We start from the raw sequence: 18,264 nt of genomic DNA on the forward strand, positions 1-18,264 counted from the left end.
CTGCGGTCGCTCCTCCGCGCCGCTAGGGGGCGGCAGTGGCTCCTCCCGCCCCACCACTGCCTCGCAGAGCGCTCCTCCGCGCCGCCAGGGGGCGGCAGAGGGGCCGCCAGCCGAGGGAAGGGGGGGGGCGCCGTTGCCATAGCGACGCCGCCGCCGCCATGGCCGCCGCCGGTCCGGCGCCGCTCTTGCCCGCCGAGGCCGAGGCGCTGGTGCGGGCCCTGCAGGGCACCGAGCTGCGGGACGCCGGCGGGCAGGGGTGCGGGGGGACGGCTTTGTTGGGGAGGGGGCCTGGAGGGGGAGGGCGCCGCTTCTGGGGTGTCCCCGGAGCGTCTGGGCCGGGGGGGGGGGGGGGGTAGCATGAAGAAGGGGCTCTAAATTTGGGGTGTCCCTGTTGGGGTTGTGGGGGGAGAGGAGGGGCCCCGGTTTTGGGCCCTCCCCCAAGGGTCTGGGTGGGGATAAGGAAGGGTTCCCAGGAGGTCTAGGGTAGAGAGGAGGGGTTCCGGTGACCCCAGAGAGTCAGGGTGGGGTGGGGGGAGAGGAGGGTCCCCAGTTCCAGAGCCTTCCTGGAAGGACTGGGGGAGAGAGAGGAGGAGGGCCCCAGATCTGGGATGTCCCCAGAGGGTCTGTGTGGGTAGGGGTGATGGAGAGGAGGACCCCCAGTTTTGGGGTGTCCCCCAGTGACAGTGTCTCATGGTGGGTGTTGCTGGGGGCAGGCAGGAGGGCAGTGGGGTTGGGGCTGCCATGAGTGAAGCTGCTGCCCCAGGGCGTGCTGGCTCAGGGGACAGTGTGAGGTTTGGGGGTTCCTGGCAGGCTTGGGACATTTCCTGGGGATGAGGGTGCTGGGAGCAGGTTTACCTGCCTGAGGGACCCTCTCCAGAAGCGCAGCGGAGCCCCAGAGCCCCTGGCCAGAGGTCTCTGCCGCTGACGTCCTTCCTGGCTGCCCCACAGATGGCTTCGGCAGCACGAGTGCGTGGAGAAGCTCAACATGCATGCCATCCTGAGCGCCTCTGCGGGCCAGGAGCAGCTCCTCACCGAGCTGCTGGTCACCTACGCCAAGGTGAGCCTCCTTGGGTGTGGTAGTGATCCCCGTGCCAGGCCTTCAGCCTCGAGCTGGGGTCACCTTGTGGACAGTGTGCAATTTTGGAATAAAATGGTGAAGAATCTGTTGTATCTCTAGCAAAGACGTTTGACTGGTGGTTTGCCAGTTTTACTTTTTTAAAAAATTAAAGGTCAAGTTGTGGTATTGCTACTTGCTGGTCTCTGGTTCCTCTCTTGGAGGTTGCTTTGGTCTCTCTTGTGCACCAGCCCCGCCATTTGTGGATCTCTGCCCTATAATGGGGGTGACCCAGCCCTGGAATGTCTTGGGCTGCACTGCTACGTGTGGTGCCCTGGACCTGCCCAGCTCCTTGGGGTCATCTTCTCCCTTTGCAACCCCAGGAGCTCTCTCTGCCTGCTCGTCTGTTGGTGAAAAGCTCTTGATTTCTGAGCTGGGTGAAGAGACAGGGCGCCCCAAGGCGACCCTCCTCTATGGGATGACTCCGAAGAAGTCTGTGTGGCTGAGCATTAGCAATAAAACTGGTTTCCCCTGAAGCACTGCTCTGAAGGGCTTCACTTTCCCCATCCCTTCCCTGTCTAGATTCCTGTTCTCATTGGGGAGCTGATCTCTGTGGAGATCTGGAAGCACAAGATCTTTCCTGTGCTGTGCCGGCTGGAGGACTTTAAGCCGAGAAGCACCTTCCCCATCTATGTGGTGGTGAGTAGAGGGGGCAGTGGGACCGAGCCTGGAAATTGGGCAGGCACCACTATGCTTAAAAATAAATCTCACCCTGAAGATCTCAGAGCTGGGGTTTTACATCTCGCCACACTGAGAAGCTGTGGTGGACAATGTGAGACAGTGGGAAGCACCTGGTTTCCCAAAGCCACGAGCGACAAGCCCATATCCTTGCCCCCAGGAGTGACAGGGACCCGTTCCCAGGGGAGCTCAGCTCCGCGGAGGGCTGCACCCCTGCCTAATCCTGTACAGGGGCTTGTGGGAGCTGCTGGATGCAACAAAAGCCACTCCTGGGGGCGGCTGTGCCTCTGGCTTGCAGCTCCCATCGACTCATGCTACCCTCGCTCCCAGGCAGCAACACCCCTCGGGTGTTTGCCCCCCTCTGAGCACTGCTTTTCTCTGGCCTCTAACCAGAGGGGTTTCTGCGGTTGCGTGCCTCTGGGTTAAGAAAAAGTGTAGCTTTTTCTTACCGAGCTCCTGGGAGCAGCAGTCCCTTGGGCCGTTCTTAGCAAGGGAATGATCTCGGGAGCTGGGCTTCCCTGTGGAGATGCAGACCTTGACCTAAGGGAAATTTGCCCAAGGCTTGGAAGTTTTAGCCCATTTTCAGTCCAGGGTAAGGTGTTGTCTTCCCTGGGCAGCCGTTTGTCTGCAGCGTTGCCTAGAGGCAGTTATCTTGTGGTTCCCAGTCTCAGGACACGGCTCTCTGCCTCAGACCTGGGGGGGGAGGAGGGAGAGCAGCACAGCCGTGCAGAGCACTTTCCTGTCTCAGTGCCAGGGGCTGCAGCTTGCCCGAGGGCTACCAGTTGTACTGCCACTGTAGCCCAGGGACAGAGCCCTGAAGAGCCCTGCCTGCTGGGAAGTGTGGTTCTCTGTTAGCATGTTATAGTGTCATAGGCATGTTAACATAAATATTAATAAGAACTGTATGAACTGGAGCTGTTTTAAAAATTACATCACTTGTGGCCATATTCAAGCCCAAGAGCCAAATATAACTACACAAGCAGCTTCTTAGAAGAGCCCTTTTCCTGGTCGCATTGCCCGTGTCCTCGGTGCTGGTGATTGCTCCGCTGTTGCCTCACTCTTGCCATTTTCCTCCTGCAGCTGCATCACGAAGCCTCCATCATTAACCTCTTGGAGACAGTGTTTTTTTACAAGGTAGGAGGCAGGTTCAGCTTTCTTCAGTGTAAAGCCCCTGGGGCTGAAAAGCCACGGCTGTGGGGGCTGGGCCCTCTATGAAAGTCTTGTTGTTCTGAAGGAGATCTGCGAGTCAGCAGAGGACAGCATTCTGGATTTAATTGATTATTGCCACCGAAAACTGACCCTGCTCGCAGCTCGGAGCACCAATGGACAGACAGTGACCCCAGTGGAGCTTCATGCCGAGGATCTGGCCAGCGCCTCGTCCATGCAGGTGAGGAGAAAGTCCTGTAGCTCACTGGGGACATGTATGATGGAGGATGTGGACAGCCTGAAGAGGCACAGGGGGACCTTCCTTTGGAGAACCCCTTGGCTGCAACCCCGGTACCTCCCACCCATCTCAGAGGGCATCTGGTGCTGGTGTTTGTCCACGCCAGCAGCTGCACCCACCTCCTTCCACCCCGCAGCCGCCTTCCGCCCTCTCTCGTGACAGTGCCAGCTTGAGGCTTCCTGCAGGACGTGGTCTGAGCTCTGATGGGGCACGCTGGAGGGTTGATAGGCAAAATATTTGGTACAGGGGTTTTGGCCATTTGCAGTTGCTCTTGAAAGCATTGTGGGTAGGTCTCCCTGGAGCTTGTGAAACCACCTTAGCTCAGACTGCTGCTGGAGCCAGCCAGGATTAACCATGAGAGGGATCCTTCCCAAATCGATGTACAATACGACTAGGAATTGTCCTAATATGTTTCCCCCCAGCTTCCTCGGCTCTCTGAGAAATACCTCCTCTCTGTGCTGGTCTGGGCCAGCAGCGAGCCCAGAGCTGTTCCCCGTCAGGTGTTCCCAGACTGCCGTACACACCTACCTAGTGCAGGAGCTCTCTTTGCTTCTGGTGCTTCTCAGCACCTTGAGTTTTCTCCTTAAACTGTGGACATCGCGAGGACTGTCTGGAGAAGCAGGGTTAAAGTGATAGTCTGCAAGCTTGGCTGTACCTCCCCTGTTGCCTCCATCCTTTGGCTCGTTGCCTGAGCACGTGCTCCTCATCCAGAAAAGGGAAGGAAGTGGAGGGCTCCAGAGCACAATAGGGATGTTTTCCAGGAAATGTTTTCCCAGCTGGGGAGGGGAAGGGGTTGTCTCTGTTAGTGCTTTGACATGGCTTAAGTTAAAAAAACCGACCTTTTCTAGCCAATAGGGTTCTAAAAAGCAATCATCTCTTAAGAAGCCTGGTTTCCTCTGATTCATTCCAGCTCCTCCTGACTCTACAGACAATAACCCCCTATGAAAAAGCTGTTCCTACTGTCTCCTATGTTGTGGAGCCTGTTGTCCTTTGTGACTGTGTATGGTGGTAACCCCTGGAACAGGACCTGTTCTGCTGTCCCCCAGAAGCACAGGCAAAAGATAGTCCCTGCCTGAAGATAGCAGAGTAGAGGTCTGGATACCAGGAGGAGCTGTAGGAAACATCCTCACTGGGGGAGTTTGGAGAGGGAGGTTGCGGGGAAGAGCCCATAAGGCTTTCTTAGTAGCGTGTGGGGCACCAGCACGGGGGAGCGCAAGGCTTCTTACCACAGGAATTTGGAAGGGAACTGCTGCAGTGGCGCTTTAGAGAAATATAAGTTGCTGAGGTCAGTGCTCTGCACATGAAGATGTGAGCTGCTGAGCATCTGGGACTGGAGAGGAGAAGCTCCGCCTGGGCCAGGGAGAAGGACTTGGCACCTCTCAGGCTAGCCATCCTGATGGTCGTGAAAGAGGCTGAGTCAGAGGGTGGTCAGACCATTAGCCTGAGCACGTGGGGGATGAACGGGGTGTCCACGCTGCCTGGGAAGGGAAGGAGGCCGGGCGGCTGGAAAGCATGGCATAGCTGTGGGCTGGGATAACCACAGGCAGATATTCTAGCTGGCAGATATTCTAGCTGGCTGTACGCAAGCTAGAGGGGAGAGGCAGATCCAGGAGGGGCGGATGTAGGACTGCAACTGCTCCAGGGCCACGTTTCTCTCTCCTCCTCCTCCTCTGGTTCCTGTGCTGATCATGCAGCTCCCCCCTCCCTCAACCTCACAGGTCTCTGCAGGGCCACGGGCCACAAGATGATCCCAGAAGGGAAGAGAGGAGCGGTCTAGGACTTGCCTCTTTCAGGGAGTGTCCCTGTGCCAGTAGCCACCCGTGACCTTTTAGGGGTAGGGAGATGAAGGACGAGCAACAGTGGGCTGCAACCATTTCTGCGGCTGCCCTGGCAAACAAGCAGCACTGGCACAGTCGAGATGAGAAGCAGTTTGTTTTGCAGGGCTCTGGTTTCTTCCTCAGTCTGTGGTTACCGATGCACAGCCAACAGCCTGCCTCCCTGTAGCTCCTGGGAAATGGGGCCTGGAATCCCGAGGCTGTGCTTGTCCCTCCACAGGAGCTGCAGAAGCAGGCGGAGACAATGGAGTTTGAGATTTCTCTGAAAGCCCTGTCCGTGCTGCGGTTCATCACCGATCAGGTGGAGAGGTAGGTGCCCAGGAGCAGTAGAGGACATGCGCCGAGCTCTCCAGTTGAGATTCCTGTGGCATTGCAGCGGGTGCCTGGACCCCTTTCAGCAGCTGGCTGTATCCATAGTGGCAGTGGCACTGGCACTGTGCCCCTGGAGGCAAAGGCAGCAGCACTCCACCCTGCTCCCTGGTACTCATGGGAACCCAGATCATTGGTTTTTTCCCCTGTCTCTCCCAGTTGCCTGAGGGAGCATTTGTATCTGTTCTGGCATTTGTCTGTGAGCATCATTTCACCCTTTCCGTCACATCTCCAGTCTGCCCCTGAGCGCGCTGACACGGATGCTGAACACCCACAACCTGCCCTGCCTCCTTGTCGAGCTGGTGGAACATTGCCCCTGGAGCTGCCGGGAAGCAGGTACGGATCGTGCCCCGTGGTACCTGTGGCGCCGTGGCGGCGTGCTGGGACCTGCATCCACTGAGAGGTCTGCTGTAGGAGCCCCTGCAGAAAGCTGCTCCCCCTCTACCCTCCCCTCCAGCCTCCTGCCCTTGCTCCTCACTAGTGCTCCCTGCCCAAAGCTGTTCAGCTCGAAAGCAGCTGCAGCACAGCTGGGCTGGGGACCCAGCAGTGCTCCCAAAAGCCGATCCTTACACAGGGCTGTGTCTCTTCTGAGCTGATCACGGACAGGACAAGAGTGTAGCACATCTGCCAGGCCCACCTGCTCCTCGAGGAGTCTTGTCCTGGACACAGAAAGACCAGAGTGCCACTCAGCCTGTCTGCACCTTTCTGGGACAGCGCTAATAATTGGAACCAGACATGGGGTCTCCCAGGCAGCACACCGATTGCCCTGAAGCTGCTGGTCATTGAGCTTCTCTCTTGCCAAAGCCCTCTGATCAGGTTGTGCCCACTGGCCATCAGCCCTGCCTCCTGCATCTCTGCAGCCAGGCGTGCCCCCCCTGCAGCTCCCCAGTTTCTCCGCTGCCTGCCTTTGAGCAATGGTGGGGCACAGTCTGGGGTGTGGGAACCCACACTCCCCTCCCCAGCCCTGCACTAAGGGGGTCACAGCACGGGCAGAGGAGGAAGAGATGCTGGGAAGCACGTGGCTCTGCGCCTGCCCAGCTGGCTGTGGGAGCTTTCCTCCTTCCTCCGGCCAGGAAACACATCCCTTCTCCCCGCCTGTGTGCTCGGGGTGTCAGAGGGAGCTTTGATCCAGGGCCCTGAGGGAGGGACTGGAAAGAAACAAGAGTGCAAAGGCATTTCCAGGCTCTGCAGATGCAGGGTTACATCCTCCTCCATCCCCCAGAGCAGCACAGTAGCTCCTGGAACTTGTTTTGTCACTTCTGTTACATTCATGCTACTTCTGGTTTTCACTGGCAGAAGAAACTCTAGAAGAGTGGGTATTGGCCATGCAAGTACCCCAAAACATGCCTCTCCAGCCACTCTGTTGTTGCAGCATGGGCTCTCCCACCATCTACCAGTGCTCTCCTGGCCAAGTAGAGAGGGAGATATCTCAGGGATCTTTCAGTTCCTGCCACAGCCGTATTGTTTTAATACATGTTCTTTATGCTTTTTGTGCTCTCTAACACTTGTCTCAGTACCAAGTAGGCTGCTATGCTGAGCAAAGGGGTGGGGATACTGAGGCAGACTGAAGCAGAGGGGTTTGCCTGTGGTGAAAATGAGGCAGTGAGCATAGGCCAGCATCCTCACCTCTGAGCTGTCTTCCCTCAGGCAGCACTGTCTCTTCCTGGAGTGGTGTGTTCTTTTGTCCCTCAGGCAAGCTCAAGAAGTTTGAGAATGGTGCGTGGCACGTGGTGCCCCCTGAAGACCAGGTGAAGATGACCAAACTCGATGGGCAGGTGTGGCTTGCCCTCCTCAACCTCCTGCTCAGCCCCGAATGCCAGCGCAAATACCACTTCGATGGCTTCAACAAGAGCCAGCTCCTCAAGGTAGGACCCTACATCACGAAGGCCATGGCCCCTGCAGCACAGAGTAGGACCTTGCCAGCACTAGGCACCTCTGGGCATCTCTCCCCATCCTCACTGTGGGCTCCTAGGAGCCAGTGGTGGGAGAGCAGCGGGGTCTGTCACCAAGCCTGCAGCAACAAAGCTTGTGTTTGCGAGTGCACCTTGTGGGACCCCCATGAGTCACTCTGCCAGTGCCCCACAGATCCCTGCTCTTGCTCTGCTGCTTCCCCAGCTCTGGCTCCCTTGTCTTGACCTCTCTCCATTTGCTCTTCTCTTCACCTCTGTGGCCGCAGCTCCGTGCATTCCTGACAGATGTCCTCATTGACCAGCTGCCCAACCTGGTGGAGATGCAGAGATTTCTGAGCCACCTCGCGGTGACAGAGCCAGCTCCCCCCAAAAAGGATCTCGTCCTGGAGCAGGTATCCTGTGGCTCTTCCTCCACCTCTCCAGCCGCTCTGCTTTAAGCCTGATAGCTCCTTACCTCCTTTTCCTCCCACCAAGCTCAGCTCTGGAGAGGTGGTGCCCTGGTAAAGCAGCCAAGCACCCATTTCACAGTTACACCCTTATTGCCAGCAAAGCTGTCCGTGGATGACGTGGGAGCCTTGTCCTGCTACCGCAGTGGCCAAGCAGTCGCATCTAAAGGCATAAATGCTGGGTTATAAACAGCTCTTCAGATGGCACTGAGACCCTGGGGTGGTCACTGCATGGGACAGAGACAACCCCTGACTTGTTTTAACAATTAACTCCCTATTTAACATTGATCAGTGTTTTCCTGCTGAATTCTGGACTTCCCAGGGAGGAGTCCCCTTTTACAGCCCTGACCCAGGGCTGCTTGGCACACTGTGAACAGAGGGATGCCAAGGTCTGGTGGTAGAGGCTGGAGTCACACTGGTCCCAGCTGATGTCTGGGGCTTGGGAGTTGGGCCCCGAGGGTCTTCAAACAGCGTGAGCTTCTTGGGGTTTTTAATCAGTGCAGTGGTAATCTCTGGAGCAAAGCGTTTCTACTGCCTTCTCATGACCTGAGGGGAGAAACTGTGTGTGGGGGCAGATCTGCAAAGAGGCAGCCGAGAATGGCTGGGAGAGCAGAGGCTCTTCCCCACTGTTGGAGGCTCCCATGCCGCTTCCCGAAGCAGATGGGTAGGTCAGGCAGCAGCTACTTGGGCTGTGTGGAGTGGGAGCACGCTGCCCCCAGTGCGGCTGGCTGCGTGGCCTGGGAGCAGGGTGATGTGCCCTGGCCGGAGCTGGCTGCAGCTGAGCCAGAGGCATGGCACGGCGGGAACCGGGGCTGGGGAAGGCTGCAGATGGCAAGTCAAGCGGTTGGGACTGGGGATGGCAGCAGGGCGGAGGTGGTTATGGATTCAGTCCACGTGCCTTGACTGCCAGCGTGTCGGTGGGACAGGCAGCGGCCGCACTGGGGACCTCGTCCAGCCCTCGCCCAGGCTGCTGCCCTCCACCATAGCTCTGCTTTTTTGCCAGTGCTGCTCCTGCCTCCACCAAGGGCTGGGGCTGAGCCTGGCAGGTGGGCAGGGGGAGCCAGCTGGAAGCACACACATGGGCTCCCCGCTCTGCCCAGAAAGCAGTGAACTCACTCCCTGTCGCCGAGCCAAGCTTTGAAAAGGCCTTTTTCCATTCGGCTGCTCCCCGAGCAGCCTCCTCCCCTTCCAGGCCTGGCTATTTTTACTCTGCTGGAGAAGGCAGCGCTGTTTGAAGCAGCATCGTTCTCTCCAGAGCCTGAACCCACGCTGCTCTTGGCTGGTGCTTTCCCTTTCACGCGGGCTAGCCCTTCCCCGGGTGTTCGTCTTCGGGGAAGTGACGAGTGGAAAAATCTGCTCAGGCAAACGGCTCCAAAGCACGGGGTTCGCGCTGCTGCCGGCATGCAGGGCGCTGAGATCCCAGGGCTTTCTGTGTGGGAGCCCAAGCCTTGGGGCTGAACGCTGGCTCCCAACTGGACCCTGAAGGTTTTGGCTCATTTCATATGAACACTCGTTGGCGAGCAGATCCGTCCCCTCCGTGTACCCAAAAGCACACCCTCACTCGCTGTGCCTTCACCTCTGCACATGCTACCTCCACTCACCCTCCCAGGGGCGCATGCTCCTCATGCCCGGGTCCAGCTGCCTCCCCGTCCCCCGAATACCCCCATACTGCAGCACCTTCGGTCAGGCTGCGAACACCCCTTCCTCCTCCTCTGCCTCTCCCGCCAGGTTCCTGTCATCTGGGACCACATCCTCAAGAAAAACACAGGGAAGTGGGAGGCCATCGCCAAGCACCAGGTGAAGCGTGTCTTCAGCCCTACTGAGGAGGAGCTGAAGCTCCAGGCACGCAGGTAAGGCCCTGGCACATGCACACAGGGTGCCCAATGGAGCCAGTATCCCCATTAGCAGGGGCTGGAGCTCAGCACTGGGAGGACGGAGGGCTCTGTGGTACTGGCTGGGGATGTCCCCTCGGTGGCAGGGTGCAGCGGGGACAGCTTGCTGCTTGACAGCAGTTCCTGACGAGCAGCCTCACCCCCTCTCTGCCTGCTGCAGGTGGGCACAGACCTACAGCCTGGATATGATAGAGGCTCTGGCCCCCGACAAGCCCCGCTGCAGGGTGTGTGGCACAGAGGCGGCCAAGCGGTGCTCTCGCTGCCGGAACGAGTGGTACTGCACACGGTAAGGGAATCCTGCCACCCACACCTGTGTCCCCTGCAGCCCCCCCAGTGCCCCCCCCACAGCCCCCCAGTGTCCCCCCGCAGCCCCCAGTGCTCCCTGCTCCCCAGAGCACAATAGACCTCACCAGAGGATGCTGTGAAAGGGCCAAGGGAAGCCAGGGGTCCCACTGCTGCTCAGCACCGCTGGCTCTCCGCGAATACCTCTCCAAATCTTACGGCAAGACTGATGGCTGGGACACTGGTGGAGGAAGTGCTGGTGAGCGTTGTGTTGCCGCTGTGAGGTGCTGAGGTGCCTGGGCCCGCACCACCAGCAGCGACGGGCTGGGTTTCCCGTGGTGAGACCATCTCCCTCCCCTGCACCTTGGTGGGGCAGGAGTGGGGAGGAAAGCACCCGTGGCTCTGGGGGTGCAGGTGACAGGCTGGGATGTGGCAGCTGGGATGATGGCAGTAAATTAAATCTTCTCTGGTCCTGAACCATCTGGCAAGGTCTGGCGTTAAACCGTCTTAGTCCCCAGAACTGGGGGCCACGTTTACCTCCCTGTTGGGCTAATGCTGGGCCATGCCAGCTCCCTGCCAGCGCCCAGAGGTGCTGGGGCTTGTCCTTGATGCTGCTTCACTCCCGGGGATGGATGTGGCCCTGGTGCATCCCTGCTCAAGCTGTGGGTGCCCTGCTTCGTGGCAGAGCCCCTGAGAGGCGGCCTTCCCCTCTGCAGGGCGTGCCAGGTCCAGCACTGGCAGAAGCACAAAGCTGCCTGCAACCTGATGGCCGGGGCGCAGAGGAGCACGGACGACCTGTAAGAGAAGCGGTGACTGGCATCTGGCCCGTGGCTTGGCAAGGTGAAAGATCCCCCTGCGTGTGCAGCCCAGCAAGCGGAGAAGAGAAGCTGGCAAAGACCCCTTCTGCCTGCTCTCAGCTCTGGACGGCGCTGGCCGGGCTCAGCCTCTCCTCTCCCACCACCCTACCATGCAGCCTTCTCCAATAAACCTCCTTGTGCACCCGGATGCAGCTTTTTTTCTCCTAGCTGAAGATGCTAAACCGCTTCCTCCCCTTGCTTGCACCTAGGGAGAGGGGTGAGTCCATCTTTCCCCTCTGCAACAACAGAAATGCCAGAGAACCTGAAAAAAAGAGCCGATAAGGTTGTGGTTACCAGAGGGGCCAAGCCCTCTGCAGCCAAGGCGTGTGAGCTGGAGGAGGGAAGGGGGCAAGAAGGCCTCCGTGCAGCTTTTATCTTTTGGTCGGCGATGGAGGGAGGCAGAGGATGTGGTTAGTGCAAGCACCTCGCTGTGAAAGGGCAGCTGAGTTTCTCGGGTGTTCGTAATCTGCCATCTCGCAGGGACAGTTGTCCCCCCCCCTCAGTTGATGTGACATTAGCACAGAGGGCTTGGCCTCCTGCCCACCAGCATCTCTCCACAGGGTTTACTGGTGGTCTGCTGTGCCTCGGGCTGCATCCCCCCTCTCCTCAGCCAGCAGCTGCTGCCAAAGGGCTGGAGCCTTGATCTGAGCACAGCTGGGAAAGGCTAACGGTGCCAGCATGGCCGTGCATCTCCTGGTCCGACGGGGTGCCTGAGAGCCCCCCCCACCCCAAAACAGGCTTTGTACCAGCGCTGCTGCTGCAGGAGCTGTGACAGCGGGCAGGAAACCATCTTGGTCCGGCTGCAACCCCAGCAGAGCTGCCCGCGCTCAGGGCGAGAAGTTTACTCCGAGCACCCGGCCACTCGGCCAGGGCTGCGACCGGACTGAACGCGGAGGCTCTCCAGGAGAGCTTTGGCTGCTTCTCGCCCGCTGCCAGAGCTTCCCCCAGCCCCCTTCCCCGCTGGGAAACTGAGGCACGGAGCGAGGCTCGTCCCGGTCCTGGGAGAGGTGCCGGAGAAAGCGGGGTTGCCGGAGCGCCCCCCCCCCCCCCTCCCTTTCCCCAGCAGCGGCTCCCGGAGCCTCCTCCCCGCCTCCAGCCCGCCCCGCCGGGCTTGCCGGGACCGGGGGGTGGCGGTCGGTTCCTCCGGGCGCTGCGAGGCTTCCCCCCCAGCCCCCGCTCCTGCCTCAGTTTCCCCCGCGGTGCCCGGACGGGGCGGCCCCTCCCGGTCCCCGCCCCGGCCCTCATCCCCGGTGCCGGCCCCCCGGCCCGCCGCCGCGCAGCGCCCGCGGCCGCCGGGCCATGGAGCTCATCGAGCTGCGGGAGCTGCAACCGGAGCCGCGGCCGGGCCGGGGCCGCCTGGAACGGACCAACGCCTTGCGCATCAGCCCGGCCCGCCGGCCCGGCACCGGTCCCGGTCCCGGTCCCGGTCCCGGAGCGCACCCCGACCCGCGGCTGACGGCGGCACCGGGCGCCGGGCACCGCTTCGAGCCGCGGCGCCGGGGGCTCCACACCTGGTGCGACCTCTGCGGGGACTTCGTCTGGGGCGGCGGCAGGAAGAGCCTCCAGTGCCGCCGTGAGTAACCGCGCCGCGTCCCGGGCCTCCCGGTACTCCCGCCGGGCATCCCGCCACCGGGCACCCCCGCCGGGCACCATCCTGGGACTGGGCAACCCCGCCGGGCGTGGGCATCCCGGTCCTGGGCGCACACACCGGGCAGCGGGCGTCGTGGTACTGGGCAAGCCCACCGGGTACCACGCATCCCAGTACTGGGCACCGGCTTCTCGGTACCAGTTACCCCAACTGGGCACCAGGCATCCCGGTACTGGGCACCCCCACTGGGTACTGGGCACCTGCACCGGGCACCATCCCGGTACCGGGCACCCCCACTGGGTACTGGGCATCTGCACTGGGCACCATCCCAGTACTGGGCACCTGCACCAGGCACCATCCTGGTACTGGGCACCCCCATAGGGTACTGGGCATCTGCACCGGGCACCATCCTGGTACTGGGCACCCCCATAGGGTACTGGGCACCTGCACCGGGCACCATCCTGGTACTGGGCACCCCCATAGGGTACTGGGCACCTACACTGGGCACCATCGCGGTACTGGGCACCCCTACTGGGTACTGGGCACCTGCACCGGGCACCATCCCAGTACTGGGCACCCCCATTGGGTACTGGGCACCTGCACCGGGCACCATCGCGGTACTGGGCACCCCCACTGGGTACTGGGCACCTGCACCGGGCACCATCGCAGTACTGGGCACCCCCATTGGGTACTGGGCACCTGGGACCACCACTGGGCACTGGATGTCCCCGTACTGGGCAGATGCGCCGGGCACTGGGCAGCCCCATACCGAATACCCTGCCCAGGCACCGCACATCCCTGTACTGGGCACCCACACCGAGCACCAAGACGTCCCAGCATCGGGTACCCACGCCGGCCACTGGGCATCCCGGTGCTGGGCACCCCCACCGGGTACCGGGCAGCCTGGTACCAAGTACCCCCACCAGGTACCGGGCAGCCTGGTACCAGACGCTGGGTGTCCCGGTACCAGACGCTGAGCATCCCAGCCGTCAGGCACCCACTCGGTGGGCTGGCCAGCACGGGCACCGCGGTACCGGCCGGCAGCTTGGCACAGCACCGTGTCCCACGTGGGCGCTGCCGCCCGGGCCCCCGGCACCGGCACAGCACGGGCAGGCAGCCGGCACCGGTACCGGCACCGCACACCGGCCCTCGCCCCGCCGGGCGCCGGTGCCCTCGCCGGCACAGTCGCTGCCCCTGCCACCCGCGCTGGTGACACCGATCCTGTCCCCGTTCCCCAGACTGCAGCTTCACCTGCCACTACCGGTGCCGGGCCCTGGTGCGGCTGGACTGCAGCGGCCCCCCGGGCGCCGACGAGGAGGACGATGGCAGCGAGCAGGCGCTGGAGAAGGACACCAACGTGGTAGGGCCTGGCCCGGGGCTGCGAGGGAGGGCGGGGGGGGGGGGGGGGGGGGTCTCGGCCAACCTGGGGGGGCTGCCTGGCCGGGGGGGGGCTGTGCCGGGCCGGGCCACACCGTACCGGCCCGCGCTGGGCCGAGCCGAGCCGGGCCGGGCCGGGGCACAGGCGGGTCCGGGCGGGCGGCGCCGGGCGCGGGTGAAATCACCGCCGGAAGCGGGACCGCGCCGCGCCGCCCCCGGCCCGCGTCAGCCCCACGGCCGGGGCGGGGCCGGGCCGGGCCGGGAGCGGGAGCGGGGCAGGGCCGGGGAGCGCGCCGAGCCGGGACCGGGACCGGGACCGGGACGGGACGGGACGGGACCGCCGTGGGCACCGGGCTGAGCCGGGAGCGGGCTGAGCCGGACCGGGACGGGACCACCGTAGGGACCGGGCTGAGCGGAGCCGGGAGCGGGACCGCGATAGGGACCGGGCGGAGCCGAGCCGGCACAAGGAGCGGGACCGGGCGGAGCCGAGCCGGCGCAGGGACCGGCACCGGGCGGAGCCGAGCCGGGCCGAGGACCGGGCTGAGCCGAGCCGGGAGCGGACTGAGCCGGGCCCCAGCCCGGGGGCCGGCCGGGCTGGCGCGGGGCCGGGTGTGCCCGTGTGCCCGCGGGGCCGCGGGGCGGGCGGGGCGGGCCGTGGCCGTGGCCGCGGCCGCGTCCGTGTCCGCGCCCGGGGCCGGGGCCGGGGCCGGCGCGGGGGGCGGCGGGGCCGGGGGCTGCGGGGCGGCGGCGGCGCTGGCGCTGCGGCGGGGCGGCGCGGGGGGCACGGGGGGCAGCACGGCGAGCAGCGGCTACTGCAGCCAGGAGGACTCCGACTCCGAGCCCGAGCTCTTCTACACCGCCCGCACCTCCCTCGGCCGCCGCCCGCGCCGCCGCCAGGTCGGTCCCGGGCCGCCGCCCGTGACGTCACGGGGGGCACGGGGTGACGTCAGCCGCGGGGAGCGCACCCCTCCCAGGGGCTGGGGGCTGGGGGGGGGCGGGCGAGGGTGGGCTCGGTGCCGGGTCGTGGGGAGAACGTGGGGTGTGGGTGGTCCCGTCTTGGAGGTGAGCATGGCCCCGCTGTGGGGCAAGAGTGGGGCTGAGCGTGGCTTTGCTGTGGGGTGAGCGCAAGAGCGAGCGTGGCCCTGCTATGGGGCGAACGTGGGGCTGAGCATGGCCCTGCTGTGGGGTGAGCGTGGGGGTGAGCGTGGCTCTGCTGTGGGATGAGTGTGGGGCTGAACATGGCCCTTCTGCGGGGTGAGCGTGGGGGTGAGCGTGGCTCTGCTGTGGGGTGAGCGTGGGGCTGAGCGTGGCCCTGCTATGGGGCAAACGTGGGGCTGAGCATGGCCCTGCTGTGGGGCGAGCACAGGGGCGAACACGGCCCTGCTGTGGGGTGAGCGTGGGACTGAGCATGGCCTTGCTATGGAGCAAGCGTGGGGGCTAGCGTGGCCATGCCGTGGGGCAGGCTGGCCCTGTCCGGCGAGCACTGTGGGGCGAGCGAGGCACAGTGGGGTGAGCGGGGCTTTGCCCCGTGGCCCCCTGGGGCTGGAGCTGCTCCCGGAGGGGGCGAAGGACAGTGCTTGGGAGTGCTGGGGTGAGCCCCCCTGGGGCAGCCTCACAGCCGTCCCCATCCTGCGGGGACCCCAGCAGGGTCCGGCAGCGCCTGCATGCTGCGGGGTGGCCATCAGGGCCAGGAGCCCGGGTGCTCCCCAGCCCCACGTCACCGTGGGGACATGTGCGGCTCTGCGCGGCAGCTCCGCGGCCCCGTGTAAATACTCATTAGTGGGTGCCGGCGGCGGGAACGCTGAGCCAGGACGCCTGGGTATCCCCTGCGTGGGGCCGGCACTTTGAAGCGAGGTGCCGGCGGCACGGGCGGGCTGAACCCCCAACCCGGCCCTCCCGCCCCGAATCCTGGGGTGTCCCCACAGGCACCCCGCCTGCCCCACCACCCCGGTGCCAGGCTGTCTGCCTCGGGGATCTCTCTCTGATCTGGGGTGCCGGCAGGGGATGCCTGGCCCCGGGGCGTCCTTGCGGCAGGTTGACCCACCCCTGCAGCCCCAGGGACGAGGGCTGGGAGGGGTGGGGGGGTGGCCGATGCCGGTGTCCCCAGAGCAGGGCTGGGACCGTGATGAGCTCAGCTGCGCTTCCTCGGCACAGCCCAGCTCAGCGCCAGCTGGGCTGATGCAACCCCACGCAACCGCCCGCTCGTGTGTCAGCCGGTGTTTCGGGGCAGGCTGGGGGGCGGCGGGACGCCGGGGCAGGCGGAGGGGTCCCCCGTGGCCGCAGTGCCACTCAGCCGGGCCGCTGTCGCGCAGGATGAGCCCAGCGAGTGGGAGAAGGCAGAGCTGGACCAGGCGCAGGTGGAGCAGCGGATCAAGGAGTACAACAGCCAGATCAACAGCAACCTCTTCATGAGCCTGGTACGGGGCTGCCGCGGGGCCGGGGGGGGGCCACGGTGCCCTGCCCTGGCCCCGCTCACCGTCCCCGCACCGGTGTCTCCCAGAACAAGGACGGCTCCTACACCGGCTTCATCAAGGTGCAGCTGAAGCTGGTGCGCCCCGTCTCGGTGCCGGCCACCAAGCGGGTCCCCTCCCTGCAGGCGGGGCGGCAGGGGCCGCGCACCCAGGGGGTGAAGCGCCGCACGTCCTTCTACCTGCCCAAGGGGACCGTCAAGCACCTGCACATCCTCTCGCACACCCGCGCCAGCGAGGTCATCGACGCCCTCCTCCGCAAGTTCACCGTCGTCGACAACCCCCGCAAGTTCGCCCTCTTCGAGAGGTCCGAGAAGGATGAGCAAGGTAGCTCCCCGGGGCAGCCCTATCCCTGCAGCGGTGGCCGTGCCCCCGTGGTGGCAGCTTCCCCTGGGTGGTGGTGGCCCCGTGCTGGTGATGTCCCCAGGGTGGTGGTGTCCCCCAGGGTGGCAGCATCCCCATGGCAGCAATGTTCCCCGTGGCGGTGGTGTCCTCCCTGGCAGCGGTGTCCCCATACTGGCAGCGGTGTCCCCTGTGGCGGTGGTGTCCCCATACTGGCAGCATCCCTGCTGCAGTTGTATCCTCCTTGGTGGCAGCGTCTCCTATGGCAGCAGCATCCCCACGGCAGCAATGTCTCCCATGGTGATGCCCTCATAACGGCGGCAGCTTCCCCATGGCGGCAGTGTCCCCATGGTGGCAGCATACCTGTGGCAGCGGTGTCCCCTGTGGCGATGGTGTCCCCATACTGGCAGCATCCCTGCTGCAGTGGTATCCTCCTTGGTGGCAGTGTCCCCAGTGGCTGTGGGGCTGTCCCCTATGGCAGCAGCATCCCCGCGGCAGCGATGTCCCCCACGGTGATGCCCTCATAACGGCAGCATCCCCATAGTGGCAGCATCCCTGTAGCGGTGGTATCCCCCTTTGGCCGCAGCGTCCCCTGTCACCACGGGCTATGTCCCCCCTGGCAGCAGCGTCCCCCATAGCAGTGGTGTCCCCTGTGTCCCCGTAGTGGCAGCATCCTCGCGGTAGCAGCATCCCTGTAGCAGCGGTGTCCCCACAGTGGCAGTGATGTCCCCATAGCGGCAGTGTCCCCATGGTGGTGAGGTCCCTGTGGCGGCGTCCCCCCCCCCCCGTGACGCGCGGCCGCCGTTGCAGTGTACCTGCGGAAGCTGGCTGATGAGGAGCAGCCCCTGCGCCTGCGGCTGCTGGCCGGCCCCAGCGAGAAGGTGCTCAGCTTCGTCCTGAAGGAGAACGAGACCGGGGAGGTGAACGTGAGTGCGGGGACGGGGTGGGGACCGGCGGCCGCGCGGCACGGGGGACGTGGCCGTGGCGGCGGGCGAAGCCGTATGCCCGTCGCGATGGCAGCCCGTGTGCCCGCAGTGGGACGCCTTCACGCTGCCGGAGCTGCACAACTTCCTGCGCATCCTGCAGCGGGAGGAGGAAGAGCACGTGCGCCGGCTGCGGCACCGCTACGCTCGCTGCCGCCAGAAGATGCAGGAGGCGTTGGCCACGCGCACCCCGGGGTGACCGCGACGACCGCGCCCGCGGCCAGCCAGCGCGCCGGGACCCTCGCCCGCCGGCGGGTGGGGGGGCACCGGGGAGGGGGGGGTGGAATGGGGCACCCCGGGACCCACCGGGTCGTCGCAGCCCCCGTGGGGCTGGCCCGCGGAGCGGGTGTCTCTGAGGGGGAGCGGGTGTCTCTGAGGGGGAGCGGGCGTCCCTGGGGGAGCGGGTGTCCCCGGTGGGGGGAGCAGGGCGTCGAGCACCAATAAAGGCATCTTGGTGACGAGGCCTGGCCTGCGGCGTGTCCTTGGCGGGTGGGCTGGGATAGGGAGGGGACGCGAAGAATCCCCGGTGCCATCGGGCCGTGCGGCGGCGGGACTCGAACCGGCGGCCCCTGCGTTGCCGCCGGTGCCAGGCGGGGAGGAGAGCACGCCCCGCGCCGCTCTCACGTGACGCGGGCGGCACCTCATCCCTCCCGGGTCACGTGTAGGGGGTATCGCGGGC

The 18,264-nt window shown here is 64.2% G+C and overlaps 2 protein-coding genes across 6 annotated transcripts; both read left to right on the forward strand.

The window, feature by feature from the left end:
• The first annotated feature begins 158 nt into the window (after positions 1-158).
• Positions 159-10,975, forward strand: ZMYND10 (zinc finger MYND-type containing 10). Of its 4 annotated transcripts, none has more exons than XM_049826904.1 (13): positions 159-256; positions 949-1,057; positions 1,637-1,753; positions 2,873-2,926; positions 3,027-3,179; positions 5,292-5,380; positions 5,676-5,776; positions 7,133-7,305; positions 7,617-7,742; positions 9,525-9,646; positions 9,849-9,974; positions 10,117-10,229; positions 10,687-10,975. In XM_049826904.1, the coding sequence occupies exons 1-13, from the start codon at positions 159-161 to the stop codon at positions 10,734-10,736; spliced, it is 1,431 nt and encodes a 476-aa protein (XP_049682861.1). In that variant the 3' UTR covers positions 10,737-10,975. The 4 variants fall into 4 exon arrangements, with proteins under 4 accessions (XP_049682861.1, XP_049682862.1, XP_049682863.1 ...); XM_049826905.1 differs by having other exon boundaries at positions 10,117-10,308; positions 10,687-10,778; XM_049826906.1 differs by lacking the exon at positions 10,117-10,229.
• A 1,047-nt stretch (positions 10,976-12,022) lies between these two features.
• RASSF1 (Ras association domain family member 1) lies at positions 12,023-17,849 on the forward strand. Of its 2 annotated transcripts, XM_049826921.1 has the most exons (6): positions 12,027-12,400; positions 13,654-13,775; positions 16,105-16,209; positions 16,389-16,587; positions 17,413-17,528; positions 17,638-17,849. In XM_049826921.1, exons 1-6 carry the CDS (start codon positions 12,127-12,129, stop codon positions 17,782-17,784), a joined length of 963 nt encoding a protein of 320 aa, XP_049682878.1. In that variant the 5' UTR covers positions 12,027-12,126; the 3' UTR covers positions 17,785-17,849. The 2 variants fall into 2 exon arrangements, with proteins under 2 accessions (XP_049682879.1, XP_049682878.1); XM_049826922.1 differs by lacking the exon at positions 17,638-17,849 and having other exon boundaries at positions 12,023-12,400; positions 16,293-16,587; positions 17,338-17,426.
• The last annotated feature ends 415 nt before the right edge of the window (positions 17,850-18,264 follow it).

Source organism: Accipiter gentilis, chromosome 23, assembly GCF_929443795.1.
Source record: "Accipiter gentilis chromosome 23, bAccGen1.1, whole genome shotgun sequence".
NCBI lineage: Eukaryota > Metazoa > Chordata > Aves > Accipitriformes > Accipitridae > Astur > Astur gentilis.